Source organism: Atractosteus spatula, chromosome 22 (genome assembly GCF_055471065.1).
Source record: "Atractosteus spatula isolate fAtrSpa1 chromosome 22, fAtrSpa1.hap1, whole genome shotgun sequence".
NCBI classification, from domain to species: Eukaryota; Metazoa; Chordata; class Actinopteri; order Semionotiformes; family Lepisosteidae; genus Atractosteus; species Atractosteus spatula.
In genome coordinates, this window is record NC_142727.1 from 13691993 (window position 1) to 13711191 (window position 19199).

The 19199-nt window shown below is 41.2% G+C and overlaps 1 protein-coding gene across 4 annotated transcripts in view; it reads right to left on the reverse strand.

Moving 5' to 3' along the window:
- Positions 1 to 19199, reverse strand: part of arhgap32b (Rho GTPase activating protein 32b) — a 158235-nt gene that overhangs the window by 57441 nt on the left and 81595 nt on the right. For 3 of the 4 annotated variants that reach the window (XM_088939377.1, XM_088939373.1, XM_088939372.1), the window contains one exon: positions 2565 to 2651. The exons of the other annotated variant lie outside the window; for it this stretch is intronic. In XM_088939377.1, the coding sequence (XP_088795503.1) occupies positions 2565 to 2651 (87 nt within the window). The remainder of the gene's footprint in view (positions 1 to 2564; positions 2652 to 19199) is intronic. 4 annotated transcript variants of the gene reach the window in all.

Genomic DNA, 19199 nt, shown 5'->3' on the forward strand with positions numbered 1-19199 from the left:
ATTTTAATTGCTGCTAAACATGGATTACCGAACCTCTAACGAACCTTCATGTACGGGAACACGTGCATAAGTACAGCAACTGTTTTCCAGAAGGTGCCCAGAAGATGGTTTCTTGGTCTTGTGAATGTCAGTGGGAGACTTGCGCTTTCAAACATGCAAGTTTGGCTTCTTTGCTTCTATTCTTATTGATCTTATTTTGGGAGAGAGCTTTTTTTTCAGCGATCTGAATTGTTCCTTCAAATTGTCTTGTAGATCTCAGCTTTGACATTTCTCAAAATGCTTCCAACACATTTTACAATGCTTGGCCCTTTCTTTCACCATCAGCTTCGAAAAAAACATTTTCCATTTCAGTTTTCCATTGTTTTTTTTTCTTCATTTTTTCTCACATGAGGGTTTCCAAAAAACAAAACCATTTCAAAAGAGAGAGCTATTACTTACTGTGCCTGTGGTTTAGCTGCCTTTTTTTTAAAGTGTGTGTCTCACGACCTTTTTTTTCTTAAGTGGCCATTTTCAGCAGTCACCAACACGACTGTAAAACATTATTTTCCTCTGCTCCGCGGTGCCAAGAGAGAACTCTCTCAACTGCAGCCAAGGCAACAGAGAGGCGGAAACACACCACACGATTCTTCACAAGTTCAATTCCCTCTCTGGGAATGAGTCTCCTATTACACTAGATGCTCCTGAAACACATGCAGTGCAATACAAACTTTACTTCTGTAGTGACCTCCGTGCCACAGGTTTCAAGACACTTTCCACATGATGTCAAATAGGAAGAAATGAACACAAAAAAAGATTGAGAAAATAAAATCGACAGATGACAATGATACAGAGGAAAAAGATACATTCAAAAAGTTGAAAAAAAAATTGCATGAAGAGATATAAGACTTAATGCAGGTATAAAATATCAATATAAAACCTGAAAGGCAAATTGTATTAATAGGTCTGAAGTCTAGATTTAAAGATGTTCCTGGTGGGTGAATCTCTGGTATGATCCGGCAGAGAATTTCAACTGCAGGGCCTGAACACAAGAGTAATTTCTCCTTTCTTTCTATGCCCCACCCAATCTATCGACCTCAAAGCATGCCAAAGTTGACAGCCAGACAAACATAATGCAAAAGAATTGGGCATTCTTTTACCCATTATTACTGCTAATGTGAAAATGCATTCAACATGCAGAGAAGGAAGTATGTGCTGGAGTCAAGTGAAACATTAAACGATAAGCCCATTTGCAAGTATGCTTACTTAGTCACACCCCCTTAAAGGCTTAGTATTTTTTGTGTTTGGGAGGCTTTTTACTTTCACTGTTACAGGCAGCATGTAAAGAGCCTCTTTAGAAGCTACGAACAGGAGTGGTGGGATCTACAAGGAAGTGGTTATAAGCAGCTCCTCTCTCACTGAGATATTTAATGTCAGATTCCGGGCCAGGATACCTTGAAGGATACTTAAAAACAACACCACCAAGTCTTGAGGTTGAAGAGATGATAAATTTGTAAAATAAAATACTGACTTATGAGCGCTTGTGAATTTATTGTCCCATTCTATTTAGGTCCCCTAGTCTTCATTAACATGCATAATGTAAACAAAATAGTAGGAGAAACTACAACACTGCAATCTATTTGATAACAGTAAGGCATCATTCATTCTATCACTTCAATGTTTTCTACTACATAGACAAACCTACAAACTATAATTGCATGCTCCTGTTGATGCTGGGTGAAGTGTTCTGAATTACGTCCCCTTTCAATGTTTGTTTTCTCTCCTTTGGTGGATCTGATTTGTGCTGCAATTTGCATTTTCCCAGCAACATGACACCACTAAAGCTTGCTGGATTAAGCAAATTGCCCTAATGCCCCAACACAAACTTCCTGTTTCCCATGTGAATTTATCGTTTCATAGAAGCTTCAGTTTCGGTTTTGAATCTTTGGTTATTTGTCACTTAATTGTAATTATGCACTCTCGAATGTCTGTCTACTGGTAACTAACAATTATACAGAAGCCATCACTCCCAGGTCTCTTTTGCTCTGTGTGCACCCTCAGGGATGCAGGTAGACCTTCTACATTTTTGTGAAGAAAAGTCCTATCGGATGTTGCTGACATTCATCTGATAACAGACAGGGTACCACAATCATAAGACAATCAATGTCATGTCTCAAGTGTAAAAGCACTTTATCTTAATCACAGAAGCCTACCCACCTGTCTCTAGACCGTGTTTTGAAACTTCTGAATGCAACACATTGTCTTTGAAAGCCAATAGATTAGTTTTATTCCCTGAGCTGAAATCAGTTCAGGTTTTACGAGCTGTGGGCTCTTCCATAAGCCAACAGCATGTGCTGGATATTACAAAAGGTTTTTACCTCTCACTGGGAGAATGCGTATTAAAAACAATGTAAGCTGTATTGCTGATCTGCCGCTTGAGCACGAATATTCCCCAAAACTTGTAGCTCTGAAAATGAAGTGTGAAATAGCTCAAACTTATATCTAATGAAACTCTCAGATGTGCAATGTTTCCCTTTTTATGTCTGTTTTAAAGCACAGAGGAGTACCAGTAGCCTGTTGACGCCTACCTGACAGCAAATTTGCACAAGGTACACCAGCTCCTTTGCTTCACAGCCATTTCGGGTCACTTCACTCTGCTCATCTGCCAGAGCTAGCTGTACACAGAGAGACGGAAAGAGCAGGCTTGAGTGAAACAATCAGCAGGAAGGTATTAAGACAATGAGAGAGAGAGGCAGAGGCACACAAAAACCAAATAAAAATGACCAAGGGAACGAGAGGCAGAAAATCTGTCAGCTCAGTGATGTGCATGCACACAGTGAATAACAAATGAAAACAGCGCGATCGTTCAATGGGCTTGCACAGAGACCCCAAACAGCAAGCAGGTGTCTCCCGTTCTCCGCTGTTAAAACAGGAAGTAATACAAATCTCCGTACTCGGGAGGCACTTAGGAACTCAAAACTGAGATGCCTCACACACACAGAACATCCCGACAGGAATCAATAACCTTTGCTGTTTAAAATCACAAAGAATTTACCTTCTTTCAGAGAAACCAGGAACACTGTACAGTTTGCATTAATTCTGTAATAATGCTATTCTTGTGCTCTTCAGTATTAATTTTCTACGTTCCATATTTATGACAGGCTATCTCACAGTATGCATGTGTGTAGTTACGTGTGTATGCAAGTTCTGTAGAAACACTGAATTACCAATTACACAGTCGTAATCTGCTGTACTCTGCACAACCTTTGGCATAAAGATTTCACATGCACTTTTTTGGACTGTGACTGATGAATTGGTCCCCCAGAAAATAAGCTCGAAGGCTGTCTCAACATGGCTTAAGGATGATTGAAAGTAACTTCACTACTCACACTGTTAGTCACAATTATCAACAAAAACCATCTATATACATAAAAATTATACACGACAAAGCTTTTTTCTTATGCAAGTAACATCACAGGGATGTTATCTTCAGAGTTAACATCACCTAAATGCTGAAGGCTTTTATCATCTTCGACCCTTATATTTTACATCTTAAACAAAATGAATCCACTAGGGAGAGTTTAGCCCATGCTCTTTGTAGAAGCTCTGGCCACTTCTGCAAGCCACAATGCATTCCCGTTATTCCTCCTAATTTGTTTTGAAGAGCCTATTGTTATGAATTATTAATTCATACTAAATGCTCTCTCATGAGTACTGACAAGTTTAAAGGCAGGCAATGGCCTAGGCTGACCATTTTTTATCACTTCTTGCTCTACAAGCAGTAAAATAAAAAAATGCCCCGAGCTGTTTAAGGACACACGCCATTGGCCTATTATACATAAACCTTAATCTTCTGCCATTACAGTGTGGCAGCAATGCCATGAATCTCCCCCAGCTCCTTTGTGCCAAGAGGAGCTCTGCTCCATATCTTGAATATATGTCCTCGAGTGACACATCCTTCCCACCTTCAGATGGGGGCAAGCACTTAGCATGATGGGGCAAAGCAACGCGAGTGTTGACCTCAGTCTGGGAAAAAAAATCAGTTTCTGTTCTCTGCCCCCGGACTGGAAATAAAGCCCTGCCCCCCCCAAACAGACAACCTCTAGCCCTCCATAACAGCTACAGACAGAGACCCAAGCAAATTTAACTGTTTACTTGCCAGGCTTTGGCCGATTTTACAACACCAGTGAAATGAAAGCTACCTCCTGCCTACGTATCTCTATTAAACAGTCCTTTGTATGGTTTGAAAGGATCTATAATCATAACTGTTAGAATCTGCAGCTTCTTGTTTGCGTTAGTCTGACCACATGAAAGCAGGATTCCCCTTCATTTTTTAATTTTAAATATTGTATATGGTTAATAGCATTTTGCTTCACAGTACACGGGATTAATATTCCAAGATTCAAAAGGTTTCACCGAATATTACATTTGTTCATTGATCATCAAGGAAGTACACACCAGAAACTGGCTATTGAAATAGGCGGAAACATCTTGGTGGAGAAAGCTGTATGACAATAGATACGACAAATTGATAAATACTTCATAAAATCCACCAAATTGATCGTTCCAACTCATCACATTTAAAATCAAAAACATAAGACACAAAGGACATTTTCAGAGAAAATGATCTGATCTGAAATGATCTGAAAGATCGGATCTAATCGGACATCAGTACAAATTACGCTACTGCTAGAAAAAAACAAAACACGATGAATAACAAAAAGTTAATGGCAGAGCTTTAAAAGTGCGGTTTCCCAGACGACAATAGTGTCATTTACTGTACAGGCCTGGCTCAAAGCAATTTTTCTTAGTGTTTGAATAGCTTTGGATTGAATGGTAGTTTTCCAGTCCACAGATTTCTTTCCCTAATTACAGACAAAGACACACCCCATATAAAATATCAAATAATGATGGATGACGCTCAGAATTCCTTATTGTACCCTAAAAACCTTTATTTTTGTTCATAAACAAGAGCTCCTCGGCTACAACCACATAACACTACATTTATGCAGAGGGGAGTAAGAAATGGAAAAAAATATATTTCTTTTGAAGTTTCATGTACCAATGAACAAATATCAACACTGGGAAATATACATTTTCCAAACATGACTAACAGTTTTGAATAAGGCCTTCTGCCCCAGGTCCCCACATAACTGCTGAAAAACACACACATGCTAAAATAACATGCTTTATAGCCCTCTGCTTGATTCTTCTTGTCACTGGAAGCTGGTTTATCAAATAAGCAGTGCTGGATAGCCATTTACAATGGAACTATATGGAGGTGGGGAGTCCCTCAGCCCCACTAAAACAAGCACATTATATTGCTACTCCCTCTTTTTAAGATCACCATAGAGAGCACAACTCATCCAAAAAGAATGATGACAAGCTTTCCCATAAGCTTTTCTTAAAGCCCTACAGCAATGCCAACATGAGCTATCCTTTTAGACTAGACCTGTCTCGCTACCTCTGTGTTTGGCATGTTCCTGAACTGTTCAATGAGGACTCCTCATCACAATGCATCCCAGACAAACGAAGGATCCCACACAAAAAGTGAAATGTGAAGAGCACATCAGAAGACTTTGTCTTTTTATACTGTGACATTACGGCCTGTGCAGAATTGTGAGAGGGATCATATTTATAGTAAATAAAACAGTGGCTACTATTAAAGCCCATTTCATGGTCTGCTGCCTGCTTTTAAACTCTCTCCCTTGTTCCTGCATTTTTTTAATCTTCCTTCCTTGCTCCTCTTATCACAGAGAACAAGACCAAAGCTGAAGATACTATATTATTTTTTTTCTGTGAGAAATACTGGAAAATACATGCCCTCCAGGGCTTAATAAAGAGAGACTAAGAACATTTTCAAAAACTGAGAACTAAGGATAAAAAAGGTGGAAAAGCATACTGTCTCTCATAGCGACAGGGGAAAAAATATCCCAAAGGATATTTGTTGAAGCAGTTTTTAAAACTGCAGGAGTGAAAATAATACAACGATGCTCTATATTCGGAGTATGATGTGAAATAAAACAATGTTTCTATTTACATAACACAAGTAACTTGAGCACTAATGACCTAGTTATTCTATGTTGCTCAATAACACTGCTGCTTCAAAGCTCACAGACTTTCTTGCCACAGCACGAGGGAGATGAGTACACTAGAAAAACCATAACATTTTTTACCTCTGTGAGGTCAAACCAGTGATTAAGGCATTTTAGCTTGAGATACAAATAACTACTTAACCATAGAAGCATTAACAACTGCACAGAGATGAACAGAATCCAGCAAAGAACTGCACATATTTCAAGACTAAGCTTAAAAGTCGAGTCACGGTGAGGATATCAGCGTGCTAACATTTAATCTTTTTGAAAGGAAGTGAAAGTTCAAGATGATGCAGTCTTGACCCTGGGTTCGCACACAAAGTCAGGAAGATGGGGGGGGGGGGGGGGGGGGGAATTGGCTTTCAAAGTCATCAGAATTTCTGGACTCCAGCCATTCGTAAGAGATCGCAGTCAATACTCACGGAAGCTGCCCGATTCTTCTCTCCTGTGCCGTCAGCCTTTTGTTTACCTTGCGACGACGCTCGTTTCAAGAAACCAGTAAAAAAAAAAAGAGCTGTCCTCCAGAAAGCCAGCTGACCTCCCCCCTCCCCCCTCTCCTCCTCCCCACTTTCCCCTTCAGCCTGTGCGGCGGACAACCTTCTTCTCCATCATCTCCGCGTGCTGAAACGGGGCCATCACAGCAGCCTCCTCCACCCCAGCTCCCACGATTTCCACACAGCGGGATACAGATGTCAACCCCGGCTGCCTCCCGCGCGTGCTGTCCCCCCTTCTGTAGTAACAGCACTGAGTGAAATCTCCCCCACCGCTCACAGCTGGATTTAGACCCGAGGGAGCAAGGGAGTCAGTGGATTTAAATGGATTTAAATAGATCTCGTTTCCCGGGTTTTGCTCTTTTTTTGGCGAAAGACCTCTCTCCCACTTTGCTCCATGTCCTGCTCTTGGCTAGCCTGGTTTTGCACTACCCATTTTACGCTCAATTTGCAGTGCCGGAAAAAAAAACAACAACACACACACACACACTGGTTCCTATTAGTCTCTGTACTCTGTCTCTCTCGGCTAGCACAAGCTCCCTCTCGCTCGCTCTCTCTCTCTCTCTCATTGGTACAGTCCCCCAGGACAAAGCATGGAGCTCTTCATGAGCCAAAAGAAACAGCGAGGAGGGACAGCAGGCAGGCTGGCCCTCGCAGAGCAGCGTCTGTGTCTCCCGTCCCTCATCTCTCACGCTAGTCCCCCTCTTGTTAACCAGCACACGCCTGACGGACCTGGCGTGATGCGGGGGGGTGGTGGGGTGGGGGGGAGAACGCAGGCATGACGTTCACGGCCAGCGTCTATCTTTTCATACATGCATGACAGCGGAGCCCCCTCGGGAACCCAGGCTCGCTGCCCAGGCTCGGTGTACAAAGGGAGATTCCCCATGTCTGAGGCGCTGAAAGAATCCGTACTCATTCAGCCTAGGGAAGCTTTTCTAGTTTATGTGCTCAGTTGAGTCCCCCCGCCGCCCCCCCCCCCCAGCACATGAAGTAAATGAAATTTTCTACATTTGCATCTTCACAGAGCTCTTCATAGTTCAAAGGCGCAGGTGGACAAAGTTACTACAGAGTCACTTCACACGCATATGTGCAGAGACAGAAGAAGCCTTAAAACTGGGTAGGCCAAATGAATGGCAACATAAGAATCATACTACATTGGGGTCTCCTGAAGTAAGAGCAACCCCTGTTAAAAGTGTGGACATACCCACAGAGGTCACCACCCCCGATGAAACGATGAAAAGAGGTACTTAGTATAAAAAAGATATGAAGACTAAAACACCACATGGGCATACACACGCAGCCATGCCTAGGTTTCAATTGAGTTCTGGGGTAGCAGCACAAATTACATCATCTTTGCAATCACATCTGAGGACAATTAAAACATTTTTCCTGGAGGAAACCCAAGAGGCTTGAGTGTGCACAAAAACCCACAAAGAGTGCCAAGTCAGAGAGAAAAAGCTGTGAGACATACAGAAATTAGTTTTTTTCCCTCCCTTTGTTTAGTTTAGCCACAAGAAAACTATATTGTACGTGTGTGGATGCTGTTATTTGACAGCGGCTCAAGTACTACCCTTGAATGAAGTTGTAAGTCTGTTTTGTAAACTAACTGATTACAGAAAAAGCAGGCCTGTAACGGACCTGAAAATGAGTTGTTTCAATTCCCATTCCCTCTCTGAAACAAACAGGTCCAAAAAGGAGATTCTAAGAATTTACTGTTGTGAACCATGAAATATTCTTTCACAGCCAAAACGCTGGAGACATGAAGGAAACAGTCACACAGCAGAGCAAACTTCATTTTCAGAGACTGGCAAGGATTCAAAGGGCGAAATCTCAAACAATTATCTTTTGCATCTGTGAATTATTTGATATTCCACAGTGTAAGAAGCCACTTATTGGTGATGACTAAGAGGTGGAGTACATGGAAAGGAAAACAGGCAAATTCAACATATTCTACTGCAGACCAGTGGCTTTTAATATGACACCGTTTCATCATGAGACTTTCATGTACCAAAGCTTGCTGATGATGGATTGCATTTAATGAGTGATCCAGGTAGCAGATATGAATTTTATCTCTTTCTGTAGTTCCTTCAGACAGCCATCTTTAACTGGGCTATAAACTCAGCAAATAACAAGTACAGCAAATCTCTGATAATAATTTAGTGCCCATGTGAAAGTAACTTTGCTCAGTAGTCTCTCTACTGTCTTTAGGTGCTAGAAGATCAACAGTAATGCTAAAACACCAACGACATTAAAACGCAATGAGAATGTTAACCAGTACTGTGGGCAGAAGAAGGACTAATGAAGTCATTTAAATTAACCACTTAGAAAAGGAAAAACAAACAACCAAAATCCTTCACAGCCCATTGGGATCACAGCTGGTTAGGGTATCTTTCACCAATAGAGTACGGCCCCAACTATTAGCAGTCACAAACTTAAAAGACACATACAGAAAAGATCTGCTTCAGAGTGGCACTCATTTCCTTAAAGAAATTATCACGGTCTTGGAAAAACTTCAACAGGGAGTAAAGTCTAGGAAAATAGGAACTTTAAATTGCAGTACTGGTCTTCAGTCAGTAAAACAGTACAATGCACAGGGGTTTTCCTTGTTGCACAATGATTCTGAGGCTACAATTAGTGTCAGTGGTAACGTTAACTTTCTTGGCAATGAGGTTGTTGGCATAGTTCTCTCTAATGTGAGTTGAACCCTACACAGCACTATACAACTCTGCACTACAGTGGTAGAATGCATTCTGTAATTACCTTTTCAGACTTTAAGGACTTCATAGGGTGAAAAGGTATCACATTTTACTTAAACCTACATACTATGATCAAATTCTTTATTGATTGCTAATTAAGAAGAATACAAATGATAAAGGTGATATATCTTTTACTTAGGAAACCCAATTCCCTTACTACATCAGAAATGTATCTGGTAGCACACGTAGCTAAAAATATCATAAAATCATAATCCAAGTATGACCCAGTTTAGATGGGTTTTAGTGAGTGTAGTTTCCTTGCAATAAATATAGCTACAAACCCATTGCTGTTTCATTGTTACAAAATCCTTATGATTTCAGAGATGCTGAATATTCCACATAAAAAGCCTTTGGATGTTCCTTTCCATATTGACAAACCTTTCAATAGCACAAAACAGTAATGTTTTAAATTACAGCACATCCTGCTGAACATGGTTGGCATCATGGTACAATCTATCACCCAGATATGACAATTCAATGCTCCAGGTTTTGTAAAGGTGAACTAGAATGCTGAATAAAAGCACGTGTAATTTTAGAAATATGGTTCTGTTCTGAGCTATTGCACTTTCCTCCCACCTATATACTTCAAATTTAATACCATTATGAGGCTGAGGAGTAATGTGGGAAGTAAAACAGCGAAAATAAATTAAATCTGCAGGAGGTGAATGAAGCTTTTCAGTGCACAGTAATGGACTAATTTAAAACAAAATGCCTGGCATGTGTTGGTAAATAGGGTTCTCCATTCTCACTACAAACTACAGCAGATTTCAACAAATACTCTTCATTACACCAAGCATTATTGCCAAGAGATCCACATGATAATAATGGGATTAAAAAGTAAATGAAAAAAAAAACATAATATTAATCTCCAGTTGTAATTAAAACACACTTGCCCAACTGTTACAGAATATTTCATAATTTTACTTTGCATGAATTCTTTGCAACCACAGAGAAAATCCTCATATATTAACAAAGGAGGCTCATAATAACATTACTATACACTATCAATAAATCACTTCTGAGCTTAAAACTCCATAAAACCAAATAAGATAATGCAAGATCAAAGATAGTCACTGTTAGCCTGTTTAGCAGAAGAAATGGCGAAACTGTGCCATTTTGATGCAATGCATGTAAACTGCAGTACTGGGAACGCTAAAAGCACACTTGCCTCCTAATTGACAGCACACACACTTACACAGGCTGAAACATGTGAAACATGCGAGATGTGTTTGTGCTCTTTGCTCCTATACATCACCATCCCGCCACTCGACACATCTATGGGCTCTCCTATCCATCAGTCCAGCTTAAGTCATAACCTGCTGCTGCTGAAGATCAACCAGTCCCCTTCAAACACAGCTCAACCAGTCCCTCCTTCAAACACAGCTCAACTAGGCCCCTTCAAACAGAGCTAAACCAGTCCCTCCTTCAAACACAGCTCAACTAGGCCCCTTCAAACACAGCTCAACCAGGCCCCTTCAAACATAGCTCAACCAGTCCCCTTCAAACAGAGCTCAACCAGTCCCTCCTTCAAACACAGCTCAACCAGTCCCCTTCAAACATAGCTCAACCAGTCCCTCCTTCAAACACAGCTCAACCAGTCCCCTTCAAACACAGCTCAACCAGGCCCCTTCAAACACAGCTCAACCAGGCCCCTTCAAACACAGCTCAACCAGTCCCCTTCAAACACAGCTTAACTAGGCCTCTTCAAACACAGCTCAACCAGGCCCTCCTTCAAACACAGCTCAACCAGGCCCTCCTTCAAACACAGCTCAACCAGGCCCCTTCAAACACAGCTCAACCAGGCCCTCCTTCAAACACAGCTCAACCAGGCCCCTTCAAACACAGCTCAACCAGGCCCCTTCAAACACAGCTCAACCAGTCCCCTTCAAACACAGCTCAACCAGTCCCCTTCAAACACAGCTTAACTAGGCCCTCCTTCAAACACAGCTCAACCAGTCCCCTTCAAACACAGCTCAACCAGGCCCCTTCAAACACAGCTCAACCAGTCCCTTCGAACACGGAGCCAAAGTCATTCCTGCTCAAGGAGGTGGCACCAGTCACAGAATGCAAAGTTTACATATGTACATGCGCATATTTACTTTTGGATCATCTTATGTCTTATCAGTTTTACTGGGTTGTTATCTTTTAATATGATGTTCATGTAGATCTAACTACATTTTAGGTCTAAAATACACAAAAATACAGACCGTCCTAGGGGCTCCACAAACCTTTTCATGACACTCTTAGTCCGAAATAAACGTCAAAACACTCACAATAAGAAAACTCGCGAATCTCATTCATTCTTAATTTAACGGACAACAACGTTCAACAGCTAATTAGAAGTTTTAATTTTGTGGAACCAGAAACAAATTAGGTGGTTGCCTTTTAATAATGTGGAATCGCAGTGCAATTACGGTCGAAAAGGTGACTGTTGACTAAGAAGCAACTGAGAGAGGAACTCATTTAAACTGCTGCTTAGAGACAATGTACATAGATTGCAGCTGTTTAGTTACATTTTCCAGCAGCTTGAATGCTGTAAAGAGCCCCTGGAAATGCCAGTATTATTGTTTCTAAATTGGAGTGAAATAGAGCACCTTCACTTAGTTTTGTCATCCTCTTTTCCAGTGCCAGAGCTCACCAGCCAGCACAGCTCGAAGCTGAGGCCTGGGAACCTGGCTGGTTCAAAGCAGCTCTTGTGTTTTACAGAGGAGAAAAAAAAAAGCTGCTGACTGTAAAACAACCAGCGTCATAAATCAACCACCCTTCGCCCACCCCCTTCCCTCAGCAAGTCCTACTTCAGCCATTCCAGTTTCGCATTCCCGCATTTCCGGTCTCTTTCAGAGGGAATGTGGAATGCTGGCTCAGCAGAAAGACATATCAGCAGCGGGAGAATTGCTGGGGGGTGGGAAGGGGGGGGGGGCAGAGCAGGTAATAGAAGCAGAAAGCTTTCATGTGCTGTGTAAAGCTAGATGGAATGAAAGGACATACACTGTGAAAAGAACTGAAATGAAGATTATTATGATTCTTATTATTATATATATATATTATTATTCACTAATCTAAATTAAGTCTTATCATTAAGCATGATAATATTTCCAGCACACCCGCTGTAATTAATATGATGCGATAAGATGATTCCTTATTCGGAAACACCCAGATGTATCACACCCTGTGAGAACAAAAGTGTTAAACAGAGTAAAATGTAGCCCATGACGCTCAATAAGATTCCCAAGCACAACAGGGAAATATTCAAAAAAAGTACAAATTTTAAAATCGGTCTTTGTTTTTTTCATAATATTATAAAGCAGACACAAAACAAACCTTTTCTAAACTTTAAAGCGCTGGCTTTTCCTAAAAGGGCCTTGTGAAATGTCTTTGTGAAGAACACTATCCTGCACTATCGTGCAATTTCAAGGCTTAAAATCATGACTTCTTAATCACAAACAGAACTGAAAAACATAAGTGTGGTATTATAAGTAAATGATTAATACACTAACATGAGATCTCTTTCAGCAATATTCTCAATATCCACATCCACTCTTCAAATTAGGTTTTGATTCAGATGTATCAACAGGCCCACCATAATGAAGAGATAACTTCTAAAACCAAAGAAGGGCACAAACAAAATGTCAGGGTGAGAATAAAAAAATTGACACTTTTATTAAAATAAAACTTTTATAAATACTCTTCAGGAGTACACTGTTTCACTCCTTCAATCCCAGCAAGAACACACAATGGGAGCCCATTTTACTCTGGCCTGGTGTTAATACACACGGGCATGTCAGCTGACTGACTCTGCCAGCTGTTAGACCATGGCAAGGGTCAGACCAGGACAGTGCTTATCTGTCTCTCCGTGTGTGTGAGACCGTATCTCTGGGAGTCTGCGATGGAGGGTGGGCTTGCTTGCACGTGTAACAACAATGCGAAGAGGCCCTGTCCTGCCTGAATTGAAAACAGAGTCTAGTGGCAGTCCCTGTCTGTGTGAAATGTTTTCGAAAACTGTGTTTAAGAACAAAGGCAGAAAGGGAGAACAGGATAGCCTTTGCTGATCAAGTTCTTCATTTTCTTTTACCAAATGAACAAATTCAGGTGTGCATGTTTCTGATGTTGGGTTTCAGAGCTATTCCTGGAAAAGTACCAAAAAAAATTGTCATGAACAAAAGGGTTGACACCGGGGAGATGGATTGAGATTCTCCTATTGAAATCCTCCTGCAACACCCCTGCTTTGTCTGAGAAGGGGGTGGGGGTTTTGTACATTAATGTACGAAAACACCAATGGGGGACAAAGAAAAAGGGTAGGAAGGAGACGCAGCCCACCTGCTCACATCCACTGCCCCATTTCAACCAGCTGAGCCAGGAGACCTGGGTTAATGAACTGAGCCTGATTAATGACGCTATTTTGGAATAGATCACTAAACATTCATTACCTTGCCAGTCCCCTATACGAGGGGATCCCTTTCATTCTTAGTACTGTATTTTATGGACACTGTATATTTGTATAAATGCTTTAGTGAGCAGTTTTAGCAAATTGAACTGATGTACCATTCTGAATCTTGGCAAGAACAACAAAACTGTATAGATTCTTCTCTGAAATAGTCCCATTTTAAAGCTGTGAGATCTGAATAACTTGGCTTCTTGTCCAGAACATCTTTAAAATTGTTAAGTTGAGTGCAACACTCTTTTTTATTTGTTAACCTGCTGTTTAAAAGACATTTTCAAATTGACTTCTGAAATACATACAATTATTTCATCACAACTGTTTACAGATTTCACAAGATTATATAATTTGTGTCAGTGTTCACTAAGTGAGAAAAAAGAACTGGAACCTGATATTGTCTGTGTTTATTTTGAGCTAAGAGGCTGTGTGTCAAGAGTTTAACAGTACATTCCAGCTCTAAAATTATTCTGCATCATTACTGAGAAATCTGAACTGATGTTGCTCAAGTGGACTAAAAAGCAGGGCCAGTGCTAAGCAGAACTACATTATATTATTGAGTTATATCTACAGTAATATTTGAGAATGGTTATACCCATAAAAGCTTTGTCAATTCACCAATGTTTCTCAAAGTAATCAGAAACTTCATTGCGTCTTTATCTTCTTTCAAATACCCTAGTTTCAAAAGTAAGGAGATCTGGGCCTGGTCTCAACAAAGCCATTCTATTAATGCCTTTGCTACTGCAGGTGATTCACGCCACGCAGGCCTCAAAATGTTCTATTTCTTTTAACCCGAAGACACGTCCTGAGGTCCAAAGTACAGTAATCGCAGTGTGTCAGATTTAAGTTCATTTTGTGCTGAATTACATCTCACTGTCTGATAGTGCAGTTTTCAAGAACTAGAAGAGCATCTATAATGGAAGTAAATTTAGAGTTTACAATTGGCCTGGGTTCTACCAGCTATTTTCAGTTATTCACTGTTGATTGCTTCTGTCTACAGCACTAAAAAAATCAGTTTTAGTTGTTGACCAGTAACTTGACTTTAGGTGCAACTTCTGCAAAATTGACTCCCGTAACCATCGTTAAATCCAACAAGAAAAAATGACTGTGAACTGTGGTATACAGAACAGCTACGAGTAAGACTATAACTTTCTAATAGCAAGAAAAAAGGCCACTTTCACATCAGAAACAAAGAGAGGAAAATATAGAGTTCTGCCACTTCACTTCACGGGAGCCTGTCTACTAACCTGCTGGTAAAGAAAACAAAGGGAAGAAATCAATTGATTCAAGAAACAGATCTTCCAGTGTGGCGAGCAGAAGAATTTTCTAGAAATCACTCCCAACTCTGGGTCATGCCTTCAAGGAAAAATAAATGGAAGGAATGTCCTCAACTTTTAAGGTAAAGTAGAGATGAAATATTTTCCTAGACGGTCTCCATAACGTTTTATTATGTTGCGAGAGCTGTTTCCCCATAGCCTGCTCATGCACACCAGATGGTTTTGATGAAAGGAATTATTTTCTCCCCTAAATATAAACAGCAGGCAGATTTGAAAAGGAGAAGGGATTCCAGGCTTCCCTGCCCTGCAGAGAAAGGGGTGACAGGATAAGGATGATCACTATGGAAACCGAGAGCTGGGGACCAGAAAATAAAGGATTCACCTTCATGCTTCACACTCGTTCCTAAAACAACAGGAATACTGGATGTAGCATTAAGGTCCTGGAAAGGCCTTGTGTTGCCTAAGTTACTTATGTGTGTCATAGATTTTTACACGCATGGCTAGGAGTGGAAGGAATCAGTCACTGTGGTGAGGAGGCAGTAGAAATCTGTTCTGTATTTTCCACTGGTTACTGTGCACACTCTGCCTTTTGTTTTAGCTGCTATCAGACTTTTATACCGAGGCTCATACAGTATCTGCACACAGAAAACCGAGCTACCCTACTATCCTCAACGCCAGTGTTAATAAGTGTCCGTACTAAAGGATACCATCATGGCTGCACCGAGGAAACCGCATTATGATTTTCTGACAAACGAAAAGACTTTGCAGTCCATACAAATCACTAGGTCACTGCCTGGGAACATACATACACGACAGACTCCTTTATCAGAAGACTTAAAAATGCGGCTCATTTCGCTGTCCATATAAAAAGCACTGGCAAATTTGCACAGGCAAACAAAAGTAAAACATCCATATCTATAATGCATACAGCATATAGTATGCAGCTCATGGAAAAACATTTTGCAATGAAAGGGCTTATGGAAGAGTTAGTCATTTGTGCCTATCCACCATTCTTGATGGATAGCGTGCTGGATGAGTCTCACCCTTCTGATTTATTATTGTTCTGCGCAGTTCCTCTTCCATCCATCCATCCTCTAACCACTTTATCCAAGACAGGGTGCAAGACATGGAAACACCCTGGATGGCATGCCCATTCATCTCAGGGAACACACAGACACAAACCCTCACGTACGTTCACATCAGGGATAATTTTCTGAGAATCCAATTAACTTATCTGTATGTCTTTGGACTGTGGGAAGAAACTGGAGCACCTGGAGGAAACCCATGCGAACATAGGGAGAACATGCAAACTCCGCATAGATAGCACCTCAGACCTGGAATTGAACCCAGGGACCCCAGAGCTGGGAGGCAGCGATGCTAAACACTGTGCCTCCATGCCATTCTGTAGTCATGCTACTATTCCACAAATACCAGCAATGAAGACGTCGGCACCATCATTCACTATGTGTCTTCTAATATTACTATTTCAATAATTGCACAGTACTTTTCTACCTTATTTTCAAACTATGTAGGGACTCCTTACTCTTGCCAAGTTTAGTGGGATGTGAGACAGATTAAGCACTAAAACACACAGAAATCTTTTCTGATAACGAAAACATGAGAAGTGCCTCGCCTGCAAATTAGACAAATAAATCAGCAGAGAGGATCTTCCAGAGGAATGGGAAACTTGTAAATATGACAAGGCCAAACAGAAATTCTCAGACGACAGGTACAAAACAATCTATGCTGATGGAATATACAATAAACAAATGATTTAGAGAGTCATTATAATTTATGGAATATTTAGGAAGACACAAAATTCCTAAACCTACCTGGATGCGTAAGGAAAAAATAAAAAGCAATGTCACAGAAAAAAGTGAACAAAACGAAAGGCCTGTCAACTGAAAGCACATATTAAAAGTAAAGGTTACGTAAGCCACTTAGAAAGTCGGCACTTTTGTTTCCCAACAGCGCTATTGGGAAGCACAGTAAAATAGTCACCCTAGGGGCATAGCTAAAGATAACATCAATATGGGAGAGGGAAGAGACTGTCAGAAAAAAAAAAACACAACTGGCTTTATTACTGCACATTATAAAAGGAGGAGAGAAAGAGCCACTGTTATGACTATTTCAAATAGAAAATACATGGGCTATAGTACTATTTGACACAGATACTCAGATATATGTTCTGTGTTATTTATAGAGCTGTCCAATAATCTTCATGAACAGCTTTCCTGTTAGCACTTAATATATTTGCACACTGGATTTTAATGACAGTTCTTTCCGGACAGTAGTTAGCTTCACTTGCACGCTGATTGGACAATGCCAGTGTTCAATAAAGAAGCGCTGTGGACACAAAATAAACTCGCGCGGCCGAGATAATTCTCTGGTATGGCCAAAAACACGTTGGCTACTAAGAAACATCCTGTATGCCGAACGTGGATTCATGAGAACAAGGTGTCGTCATGGCAATATGAACTCACAGCGCCTTCACCATTCACTGACAACGGCTTGGGCATTTCAAGACTGACGTTGTTCCTCACTAGACGTTAATGTCACGTGTGGGAAATACTATCTTCTGTTCATGAATCGCCAAGGTTCTTTTTGGTCCTCCAGGGCCTCCATAGAGGTGATAGAGAGGGCTACAGCACAGCCCCGGGATTAGCCCGGTTCTGGGCGCTCTCATGGAAGTCACCAGGGGCGGCCACTTGGAAACGCTGCCTGTGAAAGAGTGCTGCAAGGGGGGAGAGGGGGGTAGCAGGGACCCGCAAATCACAGGAGTAGCTGGGAGCTAACGATGATGAATGGATGTACTCGGCAGGCGGCAATGGTTTTCAATCAGACAGGCCAGGGAGGGGAAGATGCTTCAAACCTCCTCCTCGGGGACAATAATGCAATCACAGAAACCAAATGGCTGGGCACAGCGAGCAAGCGTCGTAGGGCCGTCTGTTATTAAATGGCAATCTTCATTACGGCATTAGGCTATGGCGCAACCTCAGGGCATTGATTTTACATCATGTGCCTGCTGGTGCACCCTTTTTTTGTTTAGCGAGAGCTCACCCTTGGGCTTGTTGTGGCAGAAGCCCCAGTTCTATTTCTGAATGAAAACGTAGGCATACTCTAGAAAGAAAGTGAAATTCTCACTGATGGAGCCGAGCGCCTGTAAGACTCAGTGAAGCACGGGTTGTTTTTAAGGTGAGGAGGAGTGTTATAACTGGATGAGAACTTTAGATCAATTAGGTTCCGGGAACCAGACACGTTAAGGGGCTGAATGGTCTCGCAGCTCTTGCTATGTCCAAAGCTTATTTCTTTTAAAGAGCACCGACAGTCAGAAAGATCCTCCTTTGGATTTCCAGAGGAGAAAATCCCCACCTACAGCAAAACTGTCACAAAACATTCAAAAAAGGACGAGCAAGTTGTGGGGGAAACAAAACTGCCGATCCTGTCAACCCAGACTCCACATTTCCCAGTGCACACCGCAGTTTTGCTGCAATTTTTTTTGAAGTGGATAGCAAACGCAGCTGTACACACAGTACGTGCTGTAGGATCAACCACGGATTTAGTCTTTCACTGACTGGCCTATCAGCAGGCATGGGCACGAGGGGCCAATATGTTTTACAAAAAGCGAAGACAAAGCAAATGGAAAAGGTCTGCTCCTGATGCTGGGAAATACCGCTTGGTATTTCTTCCTGAACAAGCACCGCAGGAACCGAGCGGGAGCTCCACTGAGCAGGATGGAGGAAACACTTTAGAGGAACAACTTCCTCCCTAGCTGATACAGCTAGAGGGACACAAACCGACCCACCCATAAATTCAGAGTGACCTGCAGACTCTATCAAAACAAGTCCTAGTGGAAGCTCTACCCTGTCATTTTAAAAGCTCCCTAAGGATATTTCACCTGTTCATATTAAACAGTCAATATAAAAACATTGGAAGGCAGTAAATGACTCATCCAAGTTGCACTAAAAATTGTTTCTCTTTGTGGAATTTTGCCCTTTTCCAATTTGTTATGTGGTACATTGGATTTGATATCAAACATTACTGTTTTAACTGCAAAGTGTTTCTTTTAATAGTTATTCTTTATATAGCTCATTCATATTAAATGCATTCCATATATGTCCCAGAATTAGCCTTTTGACTAGAGGCATGACAGAGGATTCACATTAAGA